The sequence below is a fragment of the Rhinichthys klamathensis genome, unplaced genomic scaffold, assembly GCF_029890125.1.
Source record: "Rhinichthys klamathensis goyatoka isolate OS25496 unplaced genomic scaffold, OSU_Roscu_1.1 h1tg000311l_1, whole genome shotgun sequence".
In the NCBI taxonomy this organism is placed as follows: Eukaryota; Metazoa; Chordata; class Actinopteri; order Cypriniformes; family Leuciscidae; genus Rhinichthys; species Rhinichthys klamathensis.
The window spans coordinates 728,780-747,430 of NW_026606829.1; the positions used below are offsets into that span (position 1 = coordinate 728,780).

An 18,651-nucleotide genomic window follows, 5' to 3' on the forward strand; every position below is an offset into this window, starting at 1 on the left:
TATGCAACTCCCCTCTCTGAGCTGCTTTCTAATATTTAAGCTACTGATATTATTGGATGCTTATTTTTTGAAAATGAAAAGGAACGTTTTTTTAAACAAGTCTGTAAGAACTGAGAATAGGACAGGCACAGAGATCGTATTATATGTATATTTAATTATATTAATGCAAAGGTGCGTCATAATTTGAATGACAGGGCACTGTGGCAAGTCAGTTTAAAAAAAATGTTCCCAATCTTTCCATTTAATCTATTTTACTACGATCTTGTAGCAGGAAATATGTAAGTTTGTGACCACATTTATTCATTTTACATCTCTGCTCTGGAAAATATAGTATCAGATCAGATACATATTATAATAGAGTGGAAAAATATTTTTATTTGATTAATAATAATAGGCTACTCTTTTTTTAAATGCAGGTTTGCCAAGAATTACATATTTTAAAATGTTTTAAATGTATTATTATTGTTGGTATTATTATAACCATTATTTGTTTGTTTGTACCATGCATACGCACTTATTTTCTTCATTCCCTGGGTTCGCACAGGAAATTGTGCAAAAGTCCGCTTGCGTTTTAAGTGCATTTTGGGAAATGTAGTTTACAGAAGAGATAATTCCAATCACTTTGTAACTGTGAGGCTGATGAATAGAACTACAACTCCCAAAAGCCCAACAGCTCGTATTAGGTTGACGTGTATGTGTTCGTACTGTCGGCGCAGAAACTGAATGAACATCTCATGTACAGTTATCCATAACATATTGTGTTGGAGACATGGCGGGAGAAATGTCCATAATAGGTGAGTGTTAATTTGAACTAATGTAACGTTACCCGGCAAGATACATGTCAAATTTAACCGAAGAAACCTTCGTGTACGTTAGCCGTTAGCTAGAAACCGAACTGACGCATCTGGCATGAAAGTCCCAAATAACTGACTGTAACGTTACGTGGATAACTAGATTGATTTAAACCAAATCAGATAGTTAACGTTAGTTATCTTGTCTAGCGTGAGACAAAGCAGTCGGACTCAAACATAAGCAGATTTGTTCGGCTTCCGTTCTTTAAGTTATTTTACAGTTGTTACAGCGGCTGTGTCTCAAAACCTAGTTAGCTAGACAGCATTTTGGGCTTCCTTCAGGAATATTGTTTTGATAGGCACCCTACCAAACGGCATCGTGGTCTTTTCCATGTTATATTCTTTTACATACCATGTTTTTGGACTTATAAGTTAACGTTATCCTTTGAATTGCTCATGAACGGCATATACATATGGTAGCCTAACCAATAGTATACTAGTATGGTATAACAAAATGATCATGCTATTTCCATCTGATACTGTAAGTTACCACAATACGTTTTTGTAAGGGAGCTCATTGCCTGATTTCACCATTCTTTTCTTTTCACCAGTCATATATATTTGTATGTCCCTACAGGTTCTGTCATCCTGGCTTTATTCCTAGCAGGATATCTGGGACAGCAATACCTGCCTCCTCCGAAGCCCAGGGTCATTGGGTTAGATCTTGGGACTACGTTCTGCTCAGTGGGAGTGTTTCACCCCGGCACAGGCGATATTGAGGTTATTGAAGATGACAAAGGTCGCAAAAGCATCCCGAGTGTGGTGTCGTTCACCCCTACCGGCGTGTTTTCTGGACATGAGGCCCAGGAATTGTCTGACACAAATCCTCAAAACACAATCTACGATGCCAAGAGATTTATAGGGAAGATTTTTGACCAAGAGACTTTAGAGAGAGAGAGTGCACGATACCCGTTTAAGGTACACATTTCATACATTACATTCATTCATCAGTCTTACATTCATCACTCTCTGACATTTTCTTTTTACTATTTTACAGGTGATATTCAACAATGGGAGTGCAGAATTCTTAGTCTCTACAAACAGCACCTTTACAGTTACTCCGGAATTCATCGGATCCCGTCTCCTCCTCAAAATGAGAAAGATGGCGGAGAAGCAACTGGGAGTTCCTATTAATAAAGCCATCATATCAGTACCGGCAGAGTTTGATGAGAGGCAAAGAAACTACACCATCAGAGCTGCTAACCTAGCTGGTCAGTTTACTGCTCGCTTCTTAAAGTGTCATGAAACCCTCCCATGTTTTAGCCTTGTCCTTCACACCTCAGAGCTGAAAAAGACTCAAGAAATGGGCGTGTAAAGCTGTGGGAAGAGGGGAGAAAACAATCAATAAAACACAGACCTACAACACACTCATTATACAGAATAATGAATATTAAAATATGAGCGTTCTCTTGTAGCTAAATATTTATATTTATTGCGGCGTTCCACACACAAAAAAAAAAACGCTCTCATCCGTGCTCCGCATATTGTTACAGCCATTATATCTCCCATGTATTTGCAGTCGCACTCCAGCTTCTAAACATATCTCGGGGAAATGCAAACAGCACTTTTGTGTTACTGAGGGAACATACACGTACGACACATGTGCCTGAAGGACAACAACACAGCTGAACAGGCAGGGGTGAAGGAACAGCGCTGAACCGGTCTCTCGGGACATTTGAATTAGGGGTGAGCGATATCACGATTTTGTGATTTTGGATGATTAAAATGTCTCCACGATCTGCTTTTGAAGAAATTTCGTGGTATCGTGTTACAGTGCATTCTATCAGTTCAGTTATGGCGCCTCCGTCTCTACATACTGTACATTGCGACGTACATTCACATCACATTAACGCAGAGGTCGAGTTACACTCACGGGATACTGCAGTTCACAAAATTTCATTATTTGCATGTGCTTTAAAGCCTTGCCGGTTAAACATTTCATTCGCGTGCTGATGCGCTGTTCTAACATGCTCTTTTCTGAGCTTGTACACCCGAAGCGCACAGGCACTAAAAGCCTGTCAAGCAGCGCCTGGTTACTGGACTAAGTTATCTTTCGAGTCTTATTGGGTTAATACTGTCAAATACACACACGGTTTACATAACTGCAGTTGGTTATGTCTAAGGTGAAAGCAAACATTTGAGAGAAATTGGCTGCGTGTCATATGCGTGTATATTAGGTGTGTACCAGTCTTAAAGTGACAGTAGCCTAATAGTAAACATGCTGCCGCTTGTCCTTAAAGGGATAGTTCACCCAAAAATGAAAATTCTGGAAATGAAAAATGAAATGTGTCCGTCTCGAAATGTGTCCGGACACCGTGTCCAACCCGGAATGTGTCCGTGCCAGAATGTGTCCGGTGAATTTCGGCGCTAGAACGCCTCTTATTTGACAAAAGAAACTAAATGAATGCCCTGCTAGTTAACTGGAGATATTTTATTTAGTTGTATAATGTACATCCGTGCCGCGAGTTGTTTCAAATAGTGGCCGGGAGAATATCGACCCTGGCAAAACCCCATATTGCTCCGTGACGTGTCAGTGTCAACGAACGGTCGCTTTGATCAGGTGGTATTTATAGCGTAGGGGGCGGGACACTTTACATTCTAGAGAGCATTTGATTGGACAGAAGATGTGATGAGAAGCTGAAGTCCGCTGTGACGTCATAAAAATCCGTGATCCATTGTAGCGGAAGTGAGGGACTGCAAGTTTTGAATTCTTATATCTCCTAAATGTGGATTTTGTCATTGGTTTGGAACACACCAGCTTATTCATAACCTTAATCCTAACATATTCATACTAAAAACTACAAAACATATATTTTGATTTCAGGGGGCCTTTAACATCTCAAAAAAATGTGTTTTAGGGTTTCATGACCCTTTCAGGTGTGGTCACATTTAATATTGTTCTGCAATTTCTTCCATACATCTCTACGCTATTGATAATTGATCTTTTTTTGCACACGAAATTTTTCTGAAATTTCACTAATGTCACCGCACCTTGTGTGACAGCTTAAGGTCTTTCTATTGAAATGGTTGAAAATAGCCTGTTGATAATGTTCTGTTGTTCAATGATCAATAGTTAAATAAAATGATCAATCACTGTGCATCTCTTCTTTTATCCAGGGCTGGACATTCTGCGGGTGATCAACGAGCCCACGGCGGCAGCGATGGCCTATGGACTGCATAAGGCAGAAGTGTTTAATGTGCTAGTGGTGGATCTTGGAGGAGGAACACTAGATGTGTCACTTCTCAATAAGCAGGGTGGCATGTTCCTCACCAGAGCAATGGCAGGTGAGTCTGATTGTGATTGACATTATAAATGTGTCAGCACAGAGATTTTACTGTGGTAGATATATATTTGTGGTATTAATGGGCAGGATTACTTTGTTACTTGCTTAACTGTGTATGTATAGTTGTTTATGGTTGTCAACAGGCCAGGGCTGTCCTTAGGGTGCAACTGGTGCAACCACACCTGGCCTATTGTGACCGGACCGAGGGGGAAGCTTAATTATTTTATTTTAACTTTAATGTTTTTTTGCACTCTTAAGTAATTTTTGCATTTATACCACTTCACAATTAATTTAATTATGAATTATACACGCGAGGACTTTTTTGTTATATGAATGTATGTCTGAAAAGAACGGTCTCAGAAAACTTTCCATGGCATTTTCTTTTCATCCTACCTCTGTATAGGGATCTCCCAGTCACGTGACCCCTAGCCGCATGTCAGCCATTTTGACGGAATACATCCGTCGGCTACTCATAGATCCATTGCTGTGGGCAATATATAGTATTAGTATTATACTAATAATATAATTATTAGTATATTACTATACTAATAATATAATTATTAGTATAATTAGCCTAAATATTGCAATACTTTGCGCTACAGTATTGATATAATTGCATGCGCAAAATCATGGTGGAAGAACAGAATCGATTTTTCCCACCACCACGTCATGTCATCGCACTTATTATTAGCATCACAAAAATAAATATACAAGAGGAAGATAAAGGAATTAGGAATCATATATCCATATGAAGCACCAGAAGTTCTTTTTACAGGCATTAAATGTGTAGAAAAACTTCCTGACATTGAGTTCGGTGACATTACAGCTACCTTATTCACTTCCCATCACGCTTCATTATAAGAAAATGATTTTTCAATCATCACCGCAAAGGTTGGTCAATGTATTTTTATCACCAAATTACAGTACCTGTAATAATTTTTAAACTGAGTTTACAGGGAAAAACACAAAACAAAATCACCAACAAGATTAAGTGTATCTTTAATGAATTTGTTTATTCTAGTTTGATCCAAGAAAAAAACGAAATAATAGCCTATGCTTAACTTTTTTATACTTATCACTCTGACTGTCACTGTAGTATGATACTGTCATTGAGACTGTCTCAACCTGTGTTTCTAACGATTTATAAGAAGTGTCAAATAAAATACAAGATCAGCTTTTGGTATTTGAAAACGAAAGAATGTAATGTGATAATACGCCTAACGAATTAACTGATTTAGGAATGCATGCATGCGTTTTGCCTGTTTATTGCCGCCAACCACTTTTCTCCGTTTTGTTTCTTTTGGGATACGGTATAAAGATATTCCTTTTGTATGATCACACGTATCTGATCGCATCCAAATGCACAGCATTGCTCGGACATGATAGGAATATTTCGCGACGAGCTGTATTATCACCGGCGGTTTAGCATTTTCTATTCCGTCAAGATGGCTGCTCCAAATGGCGTGACGTCACGCGGGACGTCCCTATAATACCTAATACAGTGGTTTATAAGCGCACTGCTTTTCCATAATCTCCACCTACTGCCAAACTGTGAATTTGCATTTTCATTCAGCCCGTCTGCCGTTTTATAGACCAATTATATATGACATGCATAATAATTAAACGTTTTGACTAGGCTTGCCGCGATAGACGGTGTTGACGGTGTTACCGGTTTTAAGCCCCATCACCGGTGACATCACTTTCCCACCGTAACACCGCGATGTCTTGACTTTTTTTAAAGTATTCGTTTTTGCTAAAATATTTATTTGAATTAATTAAAAATAATTATCAATTATTTAGTTCAGAAGAGAGCATACATTATAATAAAAAATAGGGATGCATCGATCCGATACTCAGTATCGGTATCGGCTCCGATACTGCCATTTTTGCCGGATCGGGTATCGGTCAGAGGAGGCCGATCCAAATCCGATATTGTGCGTATTATTGTGTTATCGTTAAGCCCCACAAAAGGCACAAAAACATTATCAAGTACCATAAAGTTTTCGTGCACTATGTTATAAGTGTTCTGAAGCCATTATATAGTATAATGTGAGATAAAAATTAAGTCATTAAATTCAAGATCACGTAAACTTTTTCCCTCCGCTGCGGCTGTCAGTCATTCTCCATTCAGCATTTAACAGCGCGTCGCGTTCTGTTACGACAGGCAACACGATGAAACTCTCCAAGATCAAGATGATTCAATGTTACTATTATTATACTTGATCTGTAGATAAAGGTCTATGGTTAAGCATAAAACAACTTTATATTGCTGGACTTTATTGCTGTAACTAAATCATGTTACTTTCTACCGGGCGTCTGTTAGATCGCAACACTAGCCTAGAGTCAGAGAGCACTATAATTGTTCTTCACGCGCACAGTAACTGAAATTTAAAACTGTTAAAAGAAAAGGCTCAATAAACGATTGCATAGATAACTGTGTATAATACACTACGCATCGATATGTCTTTCCTTTGTGCTTTGAACTTTTCAATGTGGACTCGACGCGCTGCGCGCTGTGACTCTCTGTTGCTTCAAGCGCATCATTCTGCGCTCGAGATGCGCATATGCGCTGTGTGCCGCACTGTATTGGAGTCTTCATAATCATATCATACTACTTTTGCGCAATGAAAGATTATTAATAGCCTTTCTTGTTCTGTCCTATCTATCATATGTTGCTGCCTCATTAAACAGCTGTGCTATACATTTAAAACATGTCTCAATTTTATAGTAGCCTAGCCTATAGGCTAGGCTCTATATATAATAATTTATCTTTTTGATTTTTGTTATCTTGTTTTTCATGAATGTATTTTACAACAATACAAAGAGCAATGTGTAATGTTTGACCAGATTTAGTGTTACACTTATTGTCTCTTATTTGTTCCCCTAAATTTTCTTCACTAAATGTTCAGATTTGATACAATTATTTTGCACTCATGATTTTTCTAGACTAAATTGCACTGCTGAATTATCCACTAATCTAGTTTATTATAGCATTTTTGTCACAGATTATGATCATATATTTTTTGGATTTGTTGTTTTTCTTTAAAATTAAGTTGTCTGTGTTAAGTAGATTGTGTTTAACACACAAAAGAGTGATTATCAGTTCAACACACAGAGTTATAGAAATTTTACTTGATTTAAAAAAAAAAACTGCACTGGTATCGGATTGGTATCGGTATCGGCCGATACTCAGAATTTTGGGATCGGATCGGTTTTGAAAAAGCGGTATCGTTGCATCCCTAATTAAAAACTGAACTGCGCAGTGCGTGCCAAGAGCCAGTCACGTCACAGATCAGCAAGCATCAGGATTCCATTTAGCACGTGTGGAGATGAGAACGAGTCAAATTACAGAAAAGCAAGATAATAGCGGAATGTGTAATTTATTTTGGCCTGTTTTATTTTCTTATTCGTTAATAAACGTTTTATGGTTCTTATTTGTTTGTGCCCACAGTTTGACGATTTTCAGCCTATGCATGGGGTTATTTTTATTCGTTCGTTATGCTAATAAAAGTTCTGTCTATAAATAAAAGTTTTATTATCAGCGAGCCGAGTTGTTGTTTTTTTGTCCATTCAAGCAATTGACGCTGAATTGCCAATTGACGCTTATTTCGAAAGTGAAAGTATAACGCGCACGCATTTAAAAGCTATTTAACACCCCCCCCCCCCCCCCCCCCCGCCCCCCACGGTGACACCGGGATTACCGGTGTTGTGACACGTCGATTAACCGGTGGGAAATTTTCCTCACCGATCTCAAAGTGAAAGTATAACGCGCACGCATTTAAAAGCAATTCCCCCCGCCCCGCCCCCCACGGTGACACCGGGATTACCGGTGTTGTGACACGTCGATTAACCGGTGGGAAATTTTTCTCACCGCGGCAACCCTAGTTTTGACTCATACCTTTTCTTAAAAATGGTTTTAATTTTTGTTTTACTCTTCGTGACTAGCGTATCTACAGAGACGGCAGCCAATGAGTGTGAGGATTGTCTCTGACGTTTAGTGAAACACCACCTGCCCCGTCATTTCTTCATGGTGGAATCTATTTATTGAAGGGGGCGACACATACCACTTAATACACTTTCTATAGAAAACTGTTTGTTCTATAGAACATCTCATGTGGGTGTATTGAATATTGCTTTTTACTTTGTATTTAATTGTATTGTACTTAATGTCAGAGTTAAATTTAAATATCATGGAAATTTCTAGTCAAGTTTTGTTCTAGTTCTGCTCAGTTTAGAGTGTTATCTCTATAAAGTTATTTATTTCAATACTTTTCTGGTCATCACAAATTACTGGGAAATCATTGAAATTCATTGTCTAGAATATGGAGGTTGGTACCTTGGTCATGAACTTTGTTTTTACATGGGCCTACACATCTTTCCCCAGGCTCAGTGGTTTGACCTCAATGGGTATTTAGGTTGCAAGGTTTTGGGTAATACTCTCACTGAAACCTCACTGACATTTAACACACATGGAAATGATACCACATCAGGTGCACAAGCCTCATCCTGTTTCAGCACTGGATTAACACATGTCTTTATCTCCATAGGTAATAACAAGCTTGGAGGGCAGGACTTCACCCAGCGTTTGTTGCAGTTCTCCATGGAGCGAGTGCGGCAGCAGTACGGCGTGCCCCCTACTCTTAAAGAAGACATCCACCTTCTCCGACAGGCTGTCGAGGCCGCCAAACTCAACCTCACCCAGGACTCTGAAGTTCATCTCCGAGTTCCTCTTCACCTGCAGACAACAGGAGAGAATGGAGCACGAGAGGAAAAAGTCCTATTTCAGGAGAAGCTGACGCGGGAACTCTTCGAGGAGCTCAATGCGGATCTCTTCCAGAAGATTCTGGCACCCATTGAGACCGTCCTCATAGAGGGCCATCTAGAGAAAGAGGAGGTGGACGAGATTGTTCTGGTCGGAGGATCCACGAGGATCCCCCGCATTAGACAGCTCATCAGTCAGTACTTTGGGAAGGACCCGAACACCTCCGTGGACCCTGACCTGGCCGTGGTGACCGGGGTGGCTATTCAGGCAGGCATCATGGGCGGCTCTTGGCCTCTCCAGGTCAGCGCAATTGAAATTCCCAACAGGCACCTTCGCAAGACCAACTTCAGCTGATTGGTTGAGAGACTTGAACTGCTGCTTGGGCATTTGTCACGTGACTGATCTGTGCCAACAAGCCAAAATTTGGTTAAACGACATGTTTAATGTCTTTGCTTCCTCAAATGCATTAGCTTTGCAATGAATCGGGCCAAACGCAATGGTTACTAGACCATTTGTTCTTAATGTCTGGAGTTGTTTTCCCAAATTACAATTTGTATGTTTATCTTCTGAACAGATGCAGAGTATTTATTTAGATCTTCATTATATAAATAGCATTGAGAGAATGTTTTTCTTCTGTTATCCCGAGCAAGTGTCTGCTTGGGACAATATCGGTTAGTTTGTTGCCATCTGTGTGCCTAACTGGTACTAACTGTGCAATAAGTCTTTTACAACTGGTTTTGGCAGGTTTAATGATGTTGTATTCAGGGAAGCAGCTGTTTGTATATAACTGAACAATCATTCCAGTCTCAGCTATTTATTTATTTATTTATTTTGCAGAGGCTAGCTATCTTAACAGCTAGCACTTTCTGTCTACTGGAGTTTTGCTTGTGCCTTTTTATTATTTCCACATTTAAATGTGTTTGATAGACTAAGCATAGTCTGATTATTTTATTTTAAAAGACTTGTCTTTTTATGCAAGTTTTTGTTTTTCTAATAGAGTTAAATATTAGTGTAGTAAACGTAACTGCCAACTGTTAAATACAAATCATCTAAAATGTACCAGCATGACCAATGTGGTATTAAGTTCAAGAAATATTCAAACTGAAACTTTTTACAATTTAAGTGAATTAAAAGATTTAGATTAAAATATATATTTCATGCTTAGTTTCACATTCTATAAAAATCTGAAGTATATTTAACCTTATGAGAAAAAAAAAAGCTAAACGCTCAATATTGGAGGTGAAAATCAATTATGCAAAGTGTGAACTTAAGTTTATTGCACTTTATGTCAGAGTCCAGAACACAGTAAACAAGACAAAAGGGAAAAGTTATGATACATTTATCAGTGTGAATGCATATCCAAACATTTCCTGTAACTCTGTTCAAAATATTGAATTATTATAATTCTATTTTTGTAAAAGTCCTGTACCATTTCATGTCATTAAAATCCTTTAACTTTTGCTACTGTGCAAAGAAATACAAACACTGTCCGAGTTTCTTTTTTATTGACTGACCTCTGAAACACATCATAAAAACATCAACCAGCACAATCGTTCAGCCCCGTCCTCTGTGTGACAGCACAACCACTGTAAACAATGTCACATCTCACATTTACAATATTAAGTCTGGGGTCAGGGCACCTCAGCAACAGGAAGCCCTGTACAAAGTATTCAATACATGAAACGCTACTTAAACAAGAGGGTTGACGCTAAAATTATAATTTAATAGTTGAAAAAATTAAAGTCACTGAACAACATTCAAACACTTTTTATTATAGGACAGTGTCCAAGTAATATTGCACGGCGTCGAAACTCCAAGCCAGCTTTCCTTATAAACAGTGTTCAACTACAGCCTAAACTAAACTTTAACTTTTGGTTTCTGTAATCCCCCATTCCAAACTAATTAGGGGATTTATTTTGTTCTTCTTGAATCAAACCACTGGTATGTATGCAGAGCATGTGCCTAAATGTTCCATGTATTCTGGCATCATACCGACCAAGATGATAAGGCTGGGTGATTTCCTCTCAAAATGACGACTGAACCACATGCTAAATAGGTGGAATGTCAAACACGGTAAATATCACTGGAGGGCTAAAGGCAGGCACTCTGTAAACACCTGATAGTTCTACAAAATTTACAACCGTTTGAACAGAAGGCATCATTAGACTGTGAATATCACATCAAATCAAGGTCTAGAAATAAAAAAAAAGCTGGCATTATATACGTTATACTCCACATTGGCTGGCTATGGAAGATTAGAAAAAAATTAAATCCCCAAAAACCGATAGATAGATAAAATCCACTATATTATCACAGGCATGCTTGCAATACGAAGCAAGTAACAGGCATTCCAGCATCCTCAAGCGTTACGTGGGGGAAGAGGCCACAGATTTGGTAATAGTCAGAAAAACCACACTTCATACTTCTCTGTATTGTCCAGAATTTAGAACAAGCAACTTAGCGGAAGGAAAAAGAGAGGGGGGGGGGGGCTGTACAAGAGTCCATCATCACCAGTAGACTAAGAGTTAAGTCAGTAGTCAGTTCGGAGTATACACCACAAGTTGGTTCAGGATGTGATGCATTTTTTTTTCGCTCCATGAGTCAATGAGCAACGCCTTAATTGGTGTAGTAGTTAAATCCATTTTCCATGTATGGTTCATCGCTGCTGACTCCGTTGCTCACCTCTGGAAAAAGATGAAAGAAGGCAATAAAAATAAAGTTTAACATCCATGACGTTTGCAAGACCATGCAAAATCGCGAACCGAGGATCTTTAAACACACTTGAGACACATCGGCTCTGTTCCAAACCTTAGTGAGCTGCCTAAGTAGTCTGCATTTAATGAGGCATCAGGTGTGCTTCTTTTTCAACCTTATAAGAAATGTGTTTTGCCTTAAAATCTTGGCCAAATTCAGTCAGTTGGTATTACACGTATTACAACAAGCAAGACGTTTCTCACTCAAAATAACATTTATTCACTTTTAGTCAAGGTTAGATGTTATTACTTTTATTCAACAATATCAATCGAAAACAGTTTCTAAAATAACTTAACATTTTTTGTTATTTGTTCATTAGCTTAGCTGGATGCTAACATCAGACTGGAATCAATTTCCAATAGCCAAGTCTCTCATATTCAGACAAAATTGAGGGAAACAATTTTTCATTCAGTACGTTTACAGTAAATCAATAGAAATTGATCAAATTAAAGACATTTATGTTACAAGAGATTTCTATTTTAAAGAATTAATGTTCTTTTGAACTTTCTATTCATCAAAGAATCCTGAAAAAGATCTAGCAGTTTCCACAAAAATTTCAAATATCACAGCGATTTCTGAGAAACACTCACACCATTTAAAATCGACATCCAAACAAACACATACACTAACAAATATTCACACAATTGTTTGTTTAGTTGTTGATTTAAATTTTCAACAGCATTTTGCAGAGATTGCTTACTACACCTTTAAGCAGCACAACTGTTTTCAACATTGATATTAAAAAGAAATGTTCCTTAAATCACCAAATCAGCATATCAGAAGGGTTTCTAATGGTTTGTGTGAGGTTCAACATAATAATAATGCTTTATTAGAAGGTATAGCTGCCTATGTAGTTTGCACACTCGGAACCGAGCTGTTGGTGAAAAAAAAGAAATTGTAGATGTTCTTTTTGAATTCCACACATCTGAATGATCCTCCCCCTCATACTCACCATACGCAGGCCACAGTTACCCTGGCCAGTGGTGCTACAGATCATTCAGTCTGTGGGATGTCAGCGGAGTATGGATTGATGGATGGATGGATGGATGAATGGATGCAGGAAGAGACAGGACGGTGGCAGGCAGTAAGAAACAGGAGGGAGAGGGGAGGGACTGGGAATGAGATGGAATGGGATGCGGAGACATACAGTAGTGGAAGACTCAAACCCAGGAGGTGGACAGCTACTGTGGCTGACCTTAAAAACACACAGAGGCATGCGAACACTGTTGGGACACATGCACACACAAAGCTTATCCAGAAATACAACGCATGCAACATGTGTACAGTTAACCGGACATTGACCCTGTAAAGGCTGACATTTGAATTTTGCCCAAACAGAGCAAAAATGAGCTATTTCGTGCAGTTGCTGATGTTTTTTGTGGTCTAATGATGCGTTCTATTATAGTCAACGAACCGACTCGGCCCTCGGATATGACGCCATTTCCACACTTCAAGCGTTCTGGTATGTTTTGTGCGTCCGAGTCGGAGAAAAAACATGGACGCCACCCGGAAAGCTGTTGCTATGGTACCACTGGCCGAGTACCAGGCGCTTATCAAAACTCAGCCATTTGAACTTCTAAAATTTTCACTTTATTTCATGTTTTAGTTTATCTTCTGTTAGCAACGCTAGCCACGTTAGTAACACCCGTTTGAAACAAGGCTTCATTCAATATTGCACTCACAACAAGACCGATTCCCATACCCACAGGCAGTGATACGGACGCAGTAAGGTATTGCAGTAATATGAGTGATTAAAATCTTCATTTAAAGCTGCAGTCCGTATCTTTTCCTCTTTGTCGCCATCTCTCTGTTCGAAATCTGTAACTGCAGTGATTCGCGGAATTATCATCTTTGCGTGGGTTGTAAATCGGCATGAAACAGCGCGGATGAACAGTGTTTTGAGGCGAGTGCTGCTGTCAGTCACCGCGCTGTGTGGATACTGTCAGAATCACAGATTCACTTTTTGAAAGTTTGACCAACATAAGAATTTTCATTAGAAAATGTCTTCTGAACAAGTAAGTAACATCCATTTTTGTTCTGACCAACTAAGGGGGAAAAAGCATTCGACATGATAAGCTTCGTTAGATTTAATCAACACGATTTACAGCAACCGTGCAAATTATAGCCTACTTTGTTCTCAAATTGTTCATGTTAACAACATCACATCAGCATTGCGTGACTAATGTTACATTTAATGTGTTTTATGGTTACCTGTGTAGTTCAGAATTCATATTCTCCATAATAGCAAAACGAGAAAGGCACAACAAAGGAAACTCCATAACTGTGAATTAAGAAAACGTACTGTTACACGATTGAACTATTGAAATGTCTTACTTGTTCAGCAGAAAAAAGCCGTCTCTTCTTCCGTTTTGAACCCCTTCAAAACACGGAGTTCAAGCACTTTTCAAAAGCCCCGCCGATGTTTAAATCCTTGTGTTCGCATGAGACGGTTTCTTTCTCTTTCTCTAGCCACCTTAAATCCGAAGTACGAAGTCTTTTGGGTTTTATAACTGCTGAATCTCCAGTTGATGACACTGATTATTGTTGTTTGGATCTTTCTGGATGCCATAAGTTTAATTATGTAAAGTGCTGCGAGAAAAGCCTATACATCTAAACATCTTGTCACGCGCAGTATAGCCGGCTAGCCGAAACTCCTTCTTTATGTGTACGGGTGTGACGTCATGACGCAAAGACATGCTCGAATTTCCCGCGGAAACCCACCAGTACCACTGGAATTAAAATCATTATTACAAGCTAACCGTTTTGAATCTAGCTATGGCAAGCAGATAGTTTTGACCACTGGCAGAATAAGTTTTTTTTTAATATAATTATTTTGGACTATTTTTAACTTAAAAAAGTTACGGACTGGAGCTTTAAACAACCAAAGCGGTCCAAAAACAATGAAAACAATTCATACTAAGTCACACAGGGCGCAGCCATCTTGGATTCCGTATCAGAATTCTTGCTCGGTGTCCTCACGATTGTCCGAAATCCGAGCGGGAAAATCCGAGGAAAGGGGGCGTGTTGGTGCGTGTTGCTAGGCAACGTCTGTCTTCCTAGTCGGAACTCCGACGCGGATAAATAATATAACGCACCATAAATGTAAGATGAAATTCTGACAGCTTGTAGTGTAAATCAATGAAATCTTTATAACAGTATCCACCTTATTTAGCAACGCGGAAATAAGCGATTTTTAAACAGCTAAAATAACTAGGTGGTTGACACTGGAAGCCTCACACATTCAAATGACAAATGGCCACTCTTACGTTAAAAATCAGGTGGATAGTAGACTGCTTGTCATTGTAGTTTTTTCTTATGAGGGGCAAAACATGTAACGTTAATGCAATGAAATACTATGATGACAGAGAAATGAACATTCCTCAAAAGCCTGAAGTATTTGAAACTCACGTTAGCATGATTTTTCTAAAACTTTTGTTTTTATCGCTAAAGTAATGGCGCTTTTCCACTACACAGTACCAGCTCGCCTCGGCTCGGCTCGACTCGCCTTTGTTTGGTTTTCCACTGTGTAAAAGTTGTACCTGTACCTGCTTTCGGGTACTTTATTTCGTACCACCTCCGGCGAGGTTCTATGGCGCTTTTCCACTGCTGGTACGGCTCGGTACGGTTCGACTCGGCGCGGAACGGTTCGGCTCGCTTCGCTTTTCCACTGCGTGGTTCGACTCGGTACGGCACGGTTCGGCTCGCTTCGCTTTTCCACTGCGTGGTTCGACTCGGCGCGGAACGGTTCGGCTCGCTTCGCTTTTCCACTGCGTGGTTCGACTCGGTACGGCACGGTTCGGTTCGCTTTAGCTCGGTTGCTTTTCCACCGCAGTTAGCAGGGATAGGGGCAGTGTGTGTGTGTGTGATGGGTAGGTTTAGGGATAGCTAGTACCCCTTCAAAGTGGGTGGGACTGATCGTTATTTTGTCCCTACACTGTTTGTAGGTCCGGTGATAGCTCTCGCTGGATCCGCTCCTCGGCAACCAACGAGAGGAACGTCTGCACCTCGTCCACTGACCACGATTCAGCCATTTCTTTTTAAAGTTTAAAAAACAGATGCTACCGCGTTGGCTGTTGTCTACTGGTTATTTAAATCTAGCGGGTTAAGTGTCCAATGATGCTGGTAGTGACGATTCTGTCTGACCAATCGGTGATCTGCAGTGTTTTTACGTCACATTTTAGTACAGGTGTTCTGACGATTCATGCTACCCATCGAGATTTGCTACTTGCGCATGTGCAGACGCACAGTTTTTTATAACAAAAGGTACATTTTCATGTGTTATATTGTAATTTCCCTTTAAAAATGCTAACTAGCATATGAATATGTGTACGGTCAGCCAGCTGAACAATAATAACTGAAAGTTTCAGTTACTAAGGAAAAGTGTGCTTTGACAAGTCAAAGATGAATATTTGATGATAATTTTTAATTTTCACACCGTTTAAAAAATAAAAACAGTAGTCTAAAGTATACAGTAGCTACTCATAACTTAGAATTGTATTATAATTGTATTTCATATAATTTTAATCGACATTCTGTGATCGATTCGCGTTACGGTAGCATTTTTCGACAAGGCAGCACAAATCGTCAGAACACCGGTACGGTACGCTTGGAACCTCAACAGACCAGGTACCATTTAAAGCGAGCCGAAGCGAGCCGTACCGTACCATGCAGTGGAAAAGCACCACAAGTGAGCCGAACCGAACCGAACCGTACCGTACTGTACTATGCAGTGGAAAAGCGCCAAAGCGTGCCGTACCGAACCGAACCGTACCGTACTATGCAGTGGAAAAGTGGAGAGCTGAGACGATACTAAAATGTGACGTGAAACAATGCCGACTGCTGATTGGTCACAGAGAATCTGCGTCATCATTGCACGGGCCAGATGGAGTATCCAGAATAACCCCGCCATTTTTAAATAGTTTGGCCAGAGATAGTTACTAAACTTAAATTACTACTATTATTATGGCAACTCGGAAGAATACGCCGTGGTCAAACGAGGAGGTGCAGACATTCCTTTGTTTGGTTGCCGAAGAGAGGATCCAGCGAGAGCTTGATGGGGCAACGAGGAACGAAATGCGTCGCTATGACGACCGGGTACTATTTGTGGCGGTACTTTCTGCGATGGAAAACGGAGCAAAAAGCGAGCCGAGTCGAGGCGAGGCGAGCCAAGGCGAGTCGAGTCGAGCCGAGCTGGTACTGGTAATGGAAAAGCGCCATAAGAGTGTTATTCAGAATGGCAGCAGCTGAAAGGTTTGTTTGAGATGCGCCCTCTACTGTACAGACGTGAATTTGCATTTCCTTCAGCCTGAGGATTATTCATGTCACTTTTGGTGTGAAAGGGTGCAATTCTCTAACACATTACTTTTAAAAGTAACTTTCCCCGACACTGTTCATTTATATATTTTTAATCTGCAATTCAATTTACTTTATCTATGGACCAGTTAACTAACATATTTAACTACAATGTAACTTCCTCAGGTTTAAGTTCTTTATCATTCAGCTCTTTGGACTTTCTCCTGGTTCGTTCCTAACGTTCCTGGCGACGTTATAGTTTTCTTGCTGTAACTTGGGCCTCAACATGAGTTTCTAGCCATTTATCAAATGTTTTACTCACTACTATATATTATAATTAATAGTGAATCCCTTCAGTTTTGAGTCACAAGATGGTGCTAATGAGCTTGGTGGTATGAAAAGTGAGACATTGTGGAGTAATAAATGAGACATTAAATAAATGTAAATGTTGCACCAGTATTTTGCCATGTACAATGGTGAAATATGTAGTTTAACAGTCATTATTACACATTTTGATTGCCCAATAAGCTCTTTCTCACACACACAGTATGATAAATGCCAACAGGAGGTGTTTTGGTGGCTCTTACCAGAGAAGATGAGCTTCTCCTTCATGATGTTGACATCTCTGCTGGATCTCCTGACAGCTGCGCTCAGCATGATCTGCTCTGGGTTGTAGCTACGCATCCCACTCATTCTCCACCTGTGATCACGTGCACACACAAACACACACGTACACAAACCGCCCTTAGTGACCACAGCCAAACAGAGAATGCGTCGTTACAGCTGACCCTGCTAATAAAACATTCCTTTTTGATTTATAATCTCAGTGTTGACAAATCAAATTAACTCACGAATCTCAAGGTGATTTATTAACGTAATTGGTAGACACTAAGATATGGTACAACAACGTATTTACATTACCGTTCAAAAGTTTGGGGTCAGTAAAAAATGTATACTTTTATTCAGCAATGTTGCATTAAATCGATCAAAATTAAAGCCAGTAAAGCCATTGTTAATGTTATATAGATTTTATATTTCAAAGAGTCCTGAAAAAAAATGTTTAGTGTTGTTTCAAAACTGATAATAATAAGAAATGTTCCTTGAGCAGAAAATAATCATATTAGAACAATTTCTAAAGGATCATGTGACACTGAAGACTGGAGTAATGATGCTGAAAAATTCAGCGAAAATTGCCATCACAGGAATAAATTACATTGTAAAATAGAAAACAGTTATGTTAAATGGTAATAACATTGAACAATATTACAATTTTTACTGTATGTTTGATCAAATTAATACAGCCCTGGTGAGCATAAGAGACTTCTTTCAAAAACATTTTGAAAAATCTTACCGACCCCCAAATATTTGAATGCAAGTGTATGAATAATTTACTAAACTCTTAAGACTTAGATTTATGTATGAACCAAAAACAAGCATGTTAATCTATAGTGACCATCTGTTATACAAAGTATGTTTTTTTTCCTGATAATATCCAACACCATCTGTCACAACTGACATTTTGGAGTGTTGTTGGCTCAAAACAAGACCATCAGATTTAAACCATATGACCTTAAAATATAAATGTTTTTTTTGTTTGTTTTTCTGGGGGGGTACATCTCTGCAACAATAGAAAATGACTCTTGCAGAAACAAAAGCAGTTAAATGTAACTGTCAGTCAATTGTGGTTGTTGCTCGTTCCGTACTCATC

At 39.3% G+C, this 18,651-nt stretch overlaps 2 protein-coding genes across 5 annotated transcripts in view; one reads left to right on the forward strand and one right to left on the reverse strand.

Moving 5' to 3' along the window:
* The first annotated feature begins 652 nt into the window (after positions 1 to 652).
* hspa13 (heat shock protein 70 family, member 13) lies at positions 653 to 10,048 on the forward strand. Its single transcript, XM_056271138.1, has 5 exons — positions 653 to 794; positions 1,429 to 1,769; positions 1,849 to 2,062; positions 3,969 to 4,136; positions 8,683 to 10,048. The coding sequence occupies exons 1-5, from the start codon at positions 770 to 772 to the stop codon at positions 9,249 to 9,251; spliced, it is 1,317 nt and encodes a 438-aa protein (XP_056127113.1). The 5' UTR covers positions 653 to 769; the 3' UTR covers positions 9,252 to 10,048.
* Positions 10,049 to 10,649: 601 nt separating this feature from the next.
* The window catches only part of gdpd5b (glycerophosphodiester phosphodiesterase domain containing 5b), a 57,896-nt gene continuing 49,894 nt past the window's right edge, over positions 10,650 to 18,651 (reverse strand). For 2 of the 4 annotated variants that reach the window (XR_008809504.1, XR_008809503.1), the window contains 3 exons: positions 17,531 to 17,643; positions 12,604 to 12,846; positions 10,650 to 11,581 (listed from right to left, as the gene is read on the reverse strand). Coding sequence is in view for 2 of the 4 variants with exons in the window: in XM_056271117.1 (XP_056127092.1) it covers positions 11,514 to 11,581; positions 17,531 to 17,643 (181 nt within the window). In the remaining 2 variants the exon portion in view is untranslated. The remainder of the gene's footprint in view (positions 11,582 to 12,603; positions 12,847 to 17,530; positions 17,644 to 18,651) is intronic. The other 2 variants (XM_056271117.1, XM_056271116.1) reach the window with 1 other exon arrangement.